At 47.4% G+C, this 12,216-nt stretch overlaps 1 protein-coding gene across 1 annotated transcript; it reads right to left on the minus strand.

Annotated features, from left to right (window-relative positions):
• Nucleotides 1-345: 345 nt before the first annotated feature.
• TAP2 (transporter 2, ATP binding cassette subfamily B member) lies at nt 346-10,601 on the minus strand. Its single transcript, XM_054490530.2, has 12 exons — nt 10,437-10,601; nt 9,526-10,022; nt 9,322-9,436; nt 7,434-7,564; nt 6,945-7,150; nt 4,408-4,605; nt 4,114-4,242; nt 2,384-2,572; nt 2,034-2,207; nt 1,697-1,856; nt 1,163-1,299; nt 346-797 (listed from the first exon to the last, which is right to left on the minus strand). The coding sequence occupies exons 2-12, from the start codon at nt 10,016-10,018 to the stop codon at nt 618-620; spliced, it is 2,112 nt and encodes a 703-aa protein (XP_054346505.1). The 5' UTR covers nt 10,019-10,022; nt 10,437-10,601; the 3' UTR covers nt 346-617.
• Nucleotides 10,602-12,216: the final 1,615 nt, after the last annotated feature.

Here is a 12,216-nt window from a genome sequence, read left to right on the forward strand (position 1 = left end):
ACGGTGCGCTCACCCACTGACCTGCGCCCACTGTCTGGCACTCCCTAGTGAGATGAACACGGTACCTCAGATGGAAATGCAGAAATCACCCGTCTTCTGCGTCGCTCGCGCTGGGAGCTGTAGACCGGAGCTGTTCCTATTCGGCCATCTTGGCTCCTCCCCCCCATTTTTGGTTAATTTCTATCTCAAAAAACAGATAAACGACTGATGGGACAGGCAGCAAAATAGCAACTATGGTTATCTCTGGGAAGTGAAACAATGGATACTTTTACTTTTCTGCTTTGTACTTTTTTATATTGTCTAAATTTTCTATATGAATGTATACAGTTCATGTAAGAAGGAAAATATTTTAGGATATATTTATTATGCCACAAAATACTCCTCATCACCAGGCAAAGCTCTACTCACCAGGGAATTAAGTTTCCTGGACACAGACAGCCCCCACCCCACCCCACCCCACCCCTTCACCCCACCAAACGCACACAGTGTCCAAATCTCCATCGTGCCTGCAACTTAGGAACAACTATATGGCCGCAGAGCTCTAGGGAAACTCAAAGCAGGAACAGCTCTGGGTCCTGGAGATGCCCCTGAGAAGAGGGCCCAGTATCCCTGGGGCCTCAGTCCATCAGCCGCTGCTGCACCAGGCGGGAATAGAGGTCCTGTCCCTCCTGGAGCTGGGCAACCTTCTGCAGCTCGCCCTCCTGGAGCACCAGGATCTGGTGGGCACGCTGAACTGTCTGCAGCCTGTGAGCAATCACCAGCACTGTGCGATCCCCATGGGAATTCCAGTCCTGCAGCTGAAGGGGTGATCACAGTGCCTCAGAAAGACAGGAATGAGATGGACACCACATCCATCTGGGCACCATCTCTTCTGATTTAGGGTAAAGAAGGTGTGAAATAAAAGGAAGTAGGAAAGGGCAGTAGATAAAGGCCTGGACTGCCCTTCTCTCCCAGCTGTACTGCCACAGCTGGAGGAATGGGAGCCCAGGAGGGAATTGGGGCTGCCCTCACACCACCGGATTCCATTCCCCAACCCCAAAAAGGCACACTCTTTCCACTAGTAGGTCCTTCGTCCTCCCTCTGCCCAATTCTGCACAGGCTGATCCTCCCAGCATGCCCCCTCCCAGGCCCCACTGTCCCCTGCCTCTCTCACAGTACTCACGGCCTGCTCGCATTGTACATCTAGGGCACTAGTAGCCTCATCCAGGATGAGGACCCGTGGGTCTCGTACAAGGGCCCGGGCAATGGCCAGACGTTGCTTCTGTCCTGCAGCCAGCTGGCTCCCCTTCTCCCCTACGTCTGAGGAAATCAGAGAAATTCCCTTCTTCAGATAGAAGTGACAGAGACAACACACAAGAAGGGACAAGTGCACAGCAGGTACTTCCAGTAGGACCTCGGGAGGTGGGAGGGCCCAGTGGGAGGAGGGCCATGGGGTGGGGACCTGACGGGGCTGCCCATGGAGGGAGCACCACTGCTGCATTGCTCTCTGCAAACAAAGACTCTTGAGCAAGAGGGAGGCTGAAGAATTCAGTGTGTGGGGAAGGAGACGTAGGAATGGAGGAAAGGGCAGAGGAATGGAGGAAAGGGCAGAGGAACAGCAAACATCAAGTTACAGGGACATGACCTTCACCACTAAGAGTAAGTCTGATTTTCTCTTTTTTACTGAAGGAGCAGGCTTACAATTTGTAGAAGATACCTGTGTATATTCCATGCTCCATTTCCTGGATGAAGTCATCTGCATGGGCAGCCTGGGCAGCCGCCATCACCTTATCATCTTCGCAGCTCTGCAGCCCATAAGCAATGTTGTTCCTCACAGAACCGGAGAACAGCACAGGCTCCTGCCCAACTGAAACCACCTGTGCAGTGGGGACAGGGGCAGAGGACTATGTGTAAATCCTCAAGGCAGGGACCCTCTTGTCCTCCCCACCTACCTCCCTCAGAATGAACACCTGGTGCGTCTTCCCGTGGATCTCCCATCCTCTCTCTGTACATGCTCCCCTCTCCTGTCCCCTGTCTTCTCCCTCCTCACCCACCTGGCTGTGCAGGTAGCAGTGTTCATATTGTGAGATGGGCTTTTCATCCAGCAGCACCTGTCCCCCTGTGGGCTGGTACAGATTCTGCAGCAGGGCAGCCACTGTGCTCTTCCCAGACCCATTGGGTCCCACCAGCGCCGTCACCTCACCAGGACGTAGGGTGAACGTCAGCCCCTAGAAAGCCAGAAAAGAGTTAAGGGCCTGCCCCTTCTTCCTCAAAATCCCTCCATTTCTCTTCCTAGCAGAGGCAAGACCAGTTTCTCAGAGGCAAATGAACTATAGGCTGTGATGTCCAATTATGCATTAGCAGTAGAGAGCAAGGGTCCAGGTTTCCTCCCTCTTTCAGGCACCTTGAGCACAGGCCTGTCGGGACGATTGGGATATGCAAAGGAGACATCTTGGAATTTCACAACCCCCTCCAGAGTGGTGGGGGCAAGTGTGCCAGGTGAAGGCAGATTTGGCTGTCGGTCCATGTAGGAGAAAACCTTCTCCGCAGCTCCCACGTTGCTGAGCATATCCCCATATACGTATACCAGGGTCTGGAAAACAAGAATGGGAGAGCTGGCTAATTAAACACACTTCTACCAGAAACCACCCTCCCAACTCCTCACACACTCCACTCACAACTGCACTGCTCCTCCTCCATATTCAAAAGAGATTCTCCACCTTTAAATGTACAATTTGGATGGAATTTAAAAGTGGCACCAATACCCCAGTGTTCCAATTTGCAATGTAAAGGATATACAGTCCATTCTCCTACCATACAGCATTGCCTCTAGCCCCAGATCTTTTCAGTTACTGTTTCCTATTACTTGTGCCCAGTTCTGTCTTGCTTGATTAGACGGGGAGCTCCTTAAATGTAGGCACTGTGCCCAACTCACCTTTGTAGCCATCAGAGTGCCTAGCACAGTTCTCTACACAAAAAAATATGTTTATCAAGTGTCTAGGAAAATGTTTAAATAAAGCCTTGGATGAAGTAGCTGTTTTTGAGAACTGGTAAATGTAGGAAGAGACCTAAATGCTCAATCTGCCTTTCCTCATCAAACTGTACCACTGGGTAATGAAATGGTAGATGAGGGGAAGTCTCCCTTCATAGACCTACTTCAGCTAATACATGAAGAATGATAGAGTATCTCCCTTTTGCAGCTCTAATTCTGTCATGGATCTAGGTACTGCTCATCGGTGGCTGATGTTGCCACAAATAGAGAACCAGACATTGTGTGCCTCTTGGAGGAAGAATGCATCACCACCTGAGAAGTACTGTTGCTGGAAAAAGACAAAAAAAAAAAAACAAACCTCAATCTCACAAGCTTCTAGGTATATCTATCAATAGACAAGAAATACAGAGGGAGAAGAGTATATAATACCGCAGGGATTCAGTCAACAAAATCCAGACCCTAAGAAACTCCACAGGACAAACAACCTATTTCTTCAACAAATAAACTGTGCAAGGGAAACTTTTAGAAAGATACATGGATTGATGGGTAGATGGATAGATAGATAGACAGACAGACAGACAGACAGATAAATAGATAGATTAAAAGATGTATCAACCAATCACAATATGTGGACCATTTTTGGATCCTGATTTAAGCAAAGTATAATAAACACACTCATACACATATATTACATGGATAGCACAAGTGGAAATTTGACAATTGACTATTTGATAAATTTTAAGAACTATTGTTAATTTTTTGGTGTGATAATGGCTTTGTTGTTATATACTTTTAAAGATGTTTATATTTTTAAGAAACATACTGAAATATTTACAGATTAAACTATATAATATCTTGGATTTGCTTCAGAATAATATGGGTGGGGGGAAGTGGCTGGGGATACAGATCAAACAAGATTGGGCATGAGTTGATCATTGTTAAAGCACAGAACGTATACATGTGAGTTTCTAATATTATTTTGTCTCATTTTTGGCATATGTTTAAAATTCTCTATAGCAAAATTACTTGGGGGTTTTGGTTTTGTATCGTATTGTTAAAAGGAACACATAAAGCCCAAGGCCCAGAAGGCCACAGAGAAAAAGAGAGGGGAAAAAGGAGAGCAGGCTTGGCTTCTCACTCACATGCACATAGCTCCCCACGCTCTCCTGGTAGATCATAAAGGAAAGCAGGCTGCCCTGGGTGAGCTCCCCATCCTGCATCTGCTGCAGCCCACAGCTCAGCATCAGCATCTGCACCCCCAAGTGCAGCACCTGGGAGAGGAGAAGAAAGAGATGAGGCTGGGAATCTTCCCATTCTTTCCCCCTCACTGCCTCTATGAGACTGAGCTACAAAGGCCCCCAGAACCAGCTGTAGTTTCCCCTTCCTTTGCCCTCCCCCTTTCCTGGGCTCCTTTCACAACCACTCTGCTATCTTACCCTCCTTACGAGCAGGTACAAGGCGCGTTCCAGGTCTCTCCGCCAATACAGCTGCCGACATTGTTCAAGGGCCTCTTTATAGCGACAGACTTCATGCTCCTCAGCCCCAAAACTGCGAACGGTCTGCAGCCCTCCAACGGCTTCCCGCACCACCTGCCCTGCCCTGGCCACTGCATCCTGGATCTCCCGAAGCACTGCCTGGAAAAGAGGGCCAGCAAACACCGGGGCTGATGTAGCAGAGGACAGCGGGCCCCCACATCTTACTCCAGCCCATAAGATGCTCCCTAGTCTACCTAAAAATACCAAACTGTTTCTTTCCCTCTTCCTTACTCTTCTTTCCAGAAGGAATATGAGTAAAGGAGCGAAGGAACAAAATATTATTGAGCTCTCAGTGTTAGGTACTATAGGAGATACATGCAATTTTTTTAACCTTCATTTGAGGTAATTCTCCCATCCCCAGTGTCTGAATCAGGAAGGAAGGGTAGTTTTCCCAAGGAGCCACAGGTAGTTAAGAAAGGTGAAGATGTAATTCCAAATGGATCAGAGGCCTAAACATAAGAGCTAACACTATAAAACTCCTAGGAAAATGTAGGAGAAAAGCTTCATGCCACTAGATTTGGCAATGACTTCTTGGATATGACACCAAAAGCACAGGCAACAAAAAATAGATAAATCAGACTTCATCAGAATTTAAAATATTTGTGCATCAAAGAACGCTATCAACAGAGTGAAAAAGCAACCATGAAATGCAAAAAAAATTTGTGAATCATATATCTGATAGGAAATTAATATGCAAAACATATAGTGAACTCCCACAACTCAAAAAAAAATCAGAAAATGGGCAAAGAACTTACATTCTTTCAAGAAACATACGTAAGTGGCCAAAAAGCACACAAAAAGATGCTCAATATTTACTAATCGTTAGGGAAATGCAAATCAAAACCACAATGAGATAATCCTAATCACCTAATCACCATTAGAATGGCTATTTAAAAAAAAAAAAGACAACAGAAAGTAGTAAGTGTTGATGAGGATGTGGAGAAATTGGAAACCTTATGCACTGCTGGTGGGAATTTAAAACGGTGCTGCCGCTATGGAAAACTATATGGTGGTTTGATACGGTCTGGCTGTGTCCCTGCCCAAATCTCATCTTAAATTCCCATGTGTTGTGGGAGGGACTGGGTAGGAGGTAATTGAATCATGAGGGCAAGTCTTTCCCATGTTGTTCTTGTGATACTGAATAAGTCTCACGAGATATAATGGTTTTAAAAAGGGGAATTCCCCTGCACAAGCTGTCTTTTCTCGTCTGCTGCCATGTGAAACGTGTCTTTCACCTTCCACCATCATTGTGAGGTCTTCCCAGCCACGTGGAACTGTAAGTCCAATAAACCTCTTTATTTTGCAAATTGCCCAATCTTGGGTATGTCTTTATCAACAGCGTAAAAATGGACTAATACATGGTTCCTCAAAAATTTTTAAATAGAATTGCCATATGATCCAGCAACTCCACTTCTAAGTATATACCCAAAAGAACCAAAAGCAGGGTCTCAAACAGGCATTTGTACACTCATGTCCACAGCAGCATAATTCACAATAGCCAAAAGGTGGAAACAACGCAAATGTCCATTGACAGATGAATGGATAATCAAAATATGATATATGCACACAATAGAATATTATGCAGCCTTAAAAGGGAGGAAATTCTAACACATGCTACAATATGGATGAGGCCTGAAGACATTATGCTAAGTAAAATAAGCCAGTCACAAAAAGACAAATACTGTATGGTTCCACTTATGTACAGTACCTGGAGTCATCAAAATTCATGGAGACAGAAGGTACAATGGAGGTTGCCAGGGGCCAGGGGTTGGGGGTAGTAGGCAGTTACTGTTTAGTGGGTACAGAGTTTCATTTTAGGAAGATGAAAAAAGTTCTGGAGATGGATGGTGACGATGGTTGCCCAATAACAATGTAGGTTTCCTAAATGTCACTGCACTGTACACTTCAAATGGTTAAAACGGTAAATTTTATATTATGTATGTTTTACCATAATATAAGAGAAAAACAGAAGGTGGAGCTGACATTCAGACTTAGGACTTCCTGACGGTGCCTCCTTTCCCTATGCTGCATCCAGCATCCCTGTGCTGATTTTAAAGGGAAAATCTCCCTGCCTAAAAGCCTCTAAGAAATCATTTTTAATCTTCTCAGTGGGGGCGGGGGATGTACAGACTCCTTTGAGAAGCTAATGAAAAATTATCATCGCCTATCATTTCCCCTTCCTATTCCCTCCCCCACACCTTCACATACACTTTTACATTTTTGTTTACAATTCTGGAGAATCATGAACCTTCTGAACTCAAATATCCATTGTTGGATGGCTGGACAAACAAAATGTAGTATACACTACAATATACCTTCTCCCCTAAGGGCTGAGAAAAGAACACCTCTCTCTAGGAGATCCTCTAGCCACAAATGTGGAAGCCTCCTCACCTGTCAGTTTTATTCTCCCTTTGGGGTTCCCTTACATGCACACTCACCTGATGGCGGGTGTTGTACACCTTCTCTGCTGCTATTGTGAAGGGCATGTGCAGCAGAGAAAGGAGGGTGAGTCGAGGCGATATGCTGAGCATGAAGCCAAACAGCCCCACCACTTTCACCAGGCTTCTCAAGAGCACATTGGCATTTAAAGGAAGCCAGTTACTCATCAGGGTGGTATCCGAGCTCAGCCGTGAGTTCAGCTCCCCTAAGAAGGACAGAGCAGGTGAGGAAAGAGGAAACCATGTGTACTGCAGGGCCCCCAGAAACTCACTCCTGACCGTTCCCTCTGACACAGCCCCCTCCTCTGAACATCCTCCTTCACTTGCAGAGGGACAGTGGAGGCTGTTTCTCCACCCTGTCCCAAACAAGAGAAAAGCATCCCCAGGCCCTGGCATACGGGTGAAGGCAGGAGGAGAGGCTGTGGGTGGAAGGTCACTGAGGGGCAAGGGATGTCCATGGGAATCTCAGACCCGGACTCCAGGCCCCACCTGTCTTAGTCTCCTGGAAGAAACTGAGGTCCTGGCGCAGCAGGGAGGAGAAAAGCTGCTCCCGGATCCGCAAGTTGATTCTAGACATGGTGTAGGTGAAGCAGCCTCCTCGGCAGCCTGCAGACAGTGAGCTGCGGGGTAGGAGAATAAGAGGGGAGGGAGATGCAGAGAAAGCGCAAGCCAGCGGGTGATACAGAGGAGCAAGCCAGGAGTGCAAGAGAAGCGCAAAGTCGGGGGAAAGCATGCCAGGAGAGGCAAAAGAGAAAGAAATGAGAGACAGACACACAGAGAGAGAAGAGGTAAGGAATACACAGAGGAAGAAGAAAGAGGAGACATGGTGAGCTAGATGTGAGAACAAAATCATAACACATACAAATTCACAAGTATTTATGGAGTGCACTCTGTACTAAACACAAGAGAAGACTACAATAGAAGGGAAAAGATATTGTGAAAACAAGTATCCCAGTGCTTGCTTCTGTCCTGGCCTCCCTCAGGCTTGTCCCTCTGTGCGTCTCCTCTGCCTTGGTCTCCTTCCTGCCCCATACCCAGAGCCCTTCTCTGTCATCACAGATACTTCGTCATGGGAACTGCAGTAAGAAACTCCCTGCCCCCACCATTCTCTGGAGCCCCAGTCATGTGATTCCCATCTTTCATTCTTCAAGTTGGAGAATTCCTCTTAGACCAACTACATGTCTACAGTAAAACTTAGAGGAAAAAATATAAAAGCATAAAAGCAGGTATTTTACAAAATATATGTTTCTAATACAAATTTAGTTACCATGTTGAAGACACGTTTGGAATAGTCAGACACGATATAACGAGCGTTTGGACTTTAATGACAGGGACGCGTTCTGAGAAATGTGTCATTAGATGGTTTCATCATTGTGTGAACATCATAGAGTGTACCTACACAAACCTGGATGTCATAGCCTACTGCACACCTAGGCCATATAGTTTAGCCTATTGCTCCTAGGCTACAAATCTGTACAACATATGACTGCACCTAACACTGTGGGTGACTGTAACACTGAAATAAGTATTTATGCATCTAAACATAGAAAAGGTACGGTAGAAATATGGTATTATAATCTTGTGGGTCCAGCATCTTATATGTGGCCCATCATTGACCTAAACATCATTATGCAGTGCATGACTGTAGTTTCAGCAGAAAGCAGCCAGGATGGAATGAAGGCACAGTGAAGAAGTGGTTTTCGAGGGTATTCTAAATTAAGTATGACCATGAAAATAGAGACAATCAGGCCGGCTGGGATTTGGGTAAGGTGAGTGCGCACCTCCTTAAACTTTGCACCCCAGGTGCCTCGCTCACCTCATCCCAGTTCCAGCCTCATCAAACAGTTTTTTTGTTTGAGTATGTCTAGAAAGAGAAGGGAAAGCAAGTGAAGGGAAAAGAGTAATGATTCTGGAAAGAAAGGTGATAAGCCTCAGAGTAAGATCTTCAGGGATTGGCAAGATGAGTTGGGAAAGAAGAGTGAGAGGGAGAAGCATGCCCGTCCTGAGGAGAGTGACCCTGGAGAGATACTTTGGAAACAGACTTAGGGGTAGGAGGTAGGAGGCAGAAAGAAATGGAATTTCATGGACCTAGGAATGTTGAGAGACATTCCATCTGAGGCTTAAATTCCTTTTGTACTACCTTCACTCATAACTTGTACCTATAATAAGATCAGATAAACTTTGAAGATATTGGATGAATATGAACGAAGGAAGAAATGAGTGGATAGATGAAACAGAATGGTGACTACATTCACCATATTTTAGTTTAAGTATTTTTGTGTTTTGCGCCTGAAAGGGCCTAGAAATGGAGTTAGGGAAGTGAAGACCCCTATAAAGATTTGGGGCTAGCAAATGGACCCAGCTGCCCGTCACCTACCTGCCAAAAGAGAAGAGGCACATGAAGAAGATGGCACTGGCAAAGGCATGGGGGTCAAAATCACCTCCCAGGATGTCAATCACACGACCAGAGTAGTGAGGGATTAATGTCTCACCTGAAAGAGGCATGAAAAATAACACATGAATGTGCTGGTGCCCAGGCCCTTTTACCACCTCCAACTCACAACGTCCTCTCCTGACTCACCCAAAACAGCAAGGACAAGGAAGAAGAAGGCGGCAACGAGGAGAGGCAGGTCCGGCCTGGAGAGCTTCAGCAGCCTCCACATCAAGACTTTGTTGTTCACCTGGTCCTGCTCCTTCTCCTGGGCTCCAGGAGGGCTCAGAACAGCCCACAGTGACCAGCTGAGCCCCGCAGCCCCGTACCCCACCAGCAGCCAGCTCCAAGGGGCTGAAGCGACTCTGGCTGGGGAAGCACGTGAGGCCCCTGCGACCAGGGCTCTCAGGGAGACAGTCAGGGGGGTGGCCAGACAGAGCGGGAGCAGCAGTGTCCCCACAAATCCCAGCAGCCCTCTTAGCTTTAGCAGCCCCCACAGCCCTCCCAGCCGCAGGGTCCCCTCCAGCCATAGTCCTGGCAGCCCTTGAGGAAGCAAAGTCCCCAGAGGGCCCTGAAGCAGCCACAGTAAAGCCGCGTCCACCAGCAGCAGGGAGGTCCAGGGTCTCAGGTCAGGGAGCCGCATGGCTCTGTGAACGGATACGAGATGAGAAATTATGGGGGTGGAGTCCCAATCCTTGTCCCTGCCCTGCTACCCGCCCGGCTCCGCCCAACCCGTCCATCGGCTTCTCATTTTATCCTGTTCAACCCTGAGAGCTCTCCTGAGTAACCGGTGCTCATCCGTACACCGCTCCTACGACACACAGCTTTCGGCCTGTCTGGGGAGCTGGAAGCATGAGCATCAGGAGCCTCGTGCTTAAAAAAAAAAAAAAAATCCCCGGACCCCCACCCCCACCCCCGCCTGCCGCAGCGAGCTAAGTGGTCCGGGCTCCGCTCCCTCCTATCGCCGGGTGCAGAGGGACTGGGAAGCAGGAGCGTGGAGTGGGTAGTCACTTGGGCTGCCTCCCTGTTGGCGCTCCAGGTTCCCCTCCGCACCAACTCACCAGCCGCGGCGGGGAGACTGCAGCTCCGGGGGCTACTGCTTCAGCGCTGAGGTCCACTCCGTCTCTCCCAACTTCGCTACCGGCTCTGGTCCGCCAGCTACGCTCGGCCAGGGCGGGCGTCAGGGCTCAGGCAGCTTTCGCTTTCGCTTCCCCAGCCAAGGCCTTCATTCTGGGCTGGGCCGCCGGGAGGGGGCGCGCGAGACCCTCAGACAGCGGAACTGGAGCCCGGACTCTGGTTCGCATAGCACATGCCTGCAGTGAGTCTCACTCGCCTTTAGCGGCGGTTACTCTGGGAAATAAAACTGCAAAAATGTTTCTTTAACATTAAGTAAAATACAGGTGTCTCAAGGACAACTTTATCTGTTGTCCTTGCTTTGTAATTGGAGAATCACTGAATTTTCTCGAAGTTACTACTTCAAGCTCTGAGCCTAGAAGTGCCCTCTTTCTGGCCGGGCGCGGTGGCTCATGCCTGTAATCACAGCACTTTGGGAGGCCTAGGTGGGCGGATCGCCTGAGGTCAGGAGTTCGAGACCAGCCTGGCCAACATGGTGAAACCCTGTCTCTACTAAAAATACAAAAATTAGCCAGGGCGTGGTGGCGGACGCCTGTAATCCCAGCTACTCGGGAGGCTGAGGCAGGAGAATCACTTGAACTCAGGAGGCAGAGGTTTCAGTGAGCCGAGATTGGGTCATTGCACTCCAGCCTGGGCGACTTCGTCTAAAAAAAAAAAAAAGTGCCCTCTTCCATGCAAGCTTCAGTTTTAGGCGAGCGAAAAATATGCAGGGCTCTCCTAAATAGAAGGTTCCAACCAATCTCACCAGGCCAAATGGGATTTTCACGTACAGATTTTGAATTTTGTAGGTCCTGACCATTCATCTTCATCCGGCCTTCTCAGCCGGAGCACCTTGAGCTGGCGCGTGTTCAGGTGCCTCTAAGCCTGTACTCCAAATTATGTTGGGCGCACCTTCAGCCTATGAGGGAAATGCACGGTACTGGGCTTTGGTTCTTGTTCTATTTTAACACTGTTTAGAACAGTAATCAGGTTTCTAAATATCCTTCCTGACCCAGAGCCTACCTATGCAACAGAAAGATCCGTTTATTCCAGAAAGGATTCTTCATATTGAAACCACCTCCCAAACTAAAAACAAACAAACAAAATCCCCAAAGGAAGGGTCGCTTGGATTCCAAATCACCATTTTGAAATGTTATCTGTGTGACTACCAAGGAGTCACTTAAAGTTTAAAATAGTGGTGGTGGGGAGGAGGGATTTTAAGTAGGGGCTCGCTAAAGTTTTTACAACTCTATTCATTCTGGCATTTTAAGAATCTCTCTCTAATGAAAAAAGCTCCATGCTCAAGCTCATGCTCCTACTTTCAAGCATTTGTTTCCTTTATTCTCTGGAAAGTGACATGGTCCATAGTTCCAGCACGATTCCAAAAATCTCACGATGTGTGTCTCTTGCTTCTAACCTGGGTCTTTTACATTTTCCCCACACTCCTCACTTAGGGGAGTCCTCCTGATCTCTTCTTCCTCTAGAATTATAGTCCTGTCATCTTGCAATTCAGCATGACACATCATGAAATTGGACCCTTAATGTGTGTCTTCATATTCAATATCCAATATCTCCAAAGTGTTATTTGGGGTAAATGGTATGGTGTTTATATGATTACCGTATTAAGGTGAACGGAAGCTTTTTCATCCCACCCTATAAAGTCAAAAACAGTTATCCTAGGTGCCCTACTCCCTGTTCCTCAAACCATTAACAATGGAGCACAAAGGA

This window comes from Pongo pygmaeus, chromosome 5 (assembly GCF_028885625.2).
Source record: "Pongo pygmaeus isolate AG05252 chromosome 5, NHGRI_mPonPyg2-v2.0_pri, whole genome shotgun sequence".
NCBI lineage: Eukaryota > Metazoa > Chordata > Mammalia > Primates > Hominidae > Pongo > Pongo pygmaeus.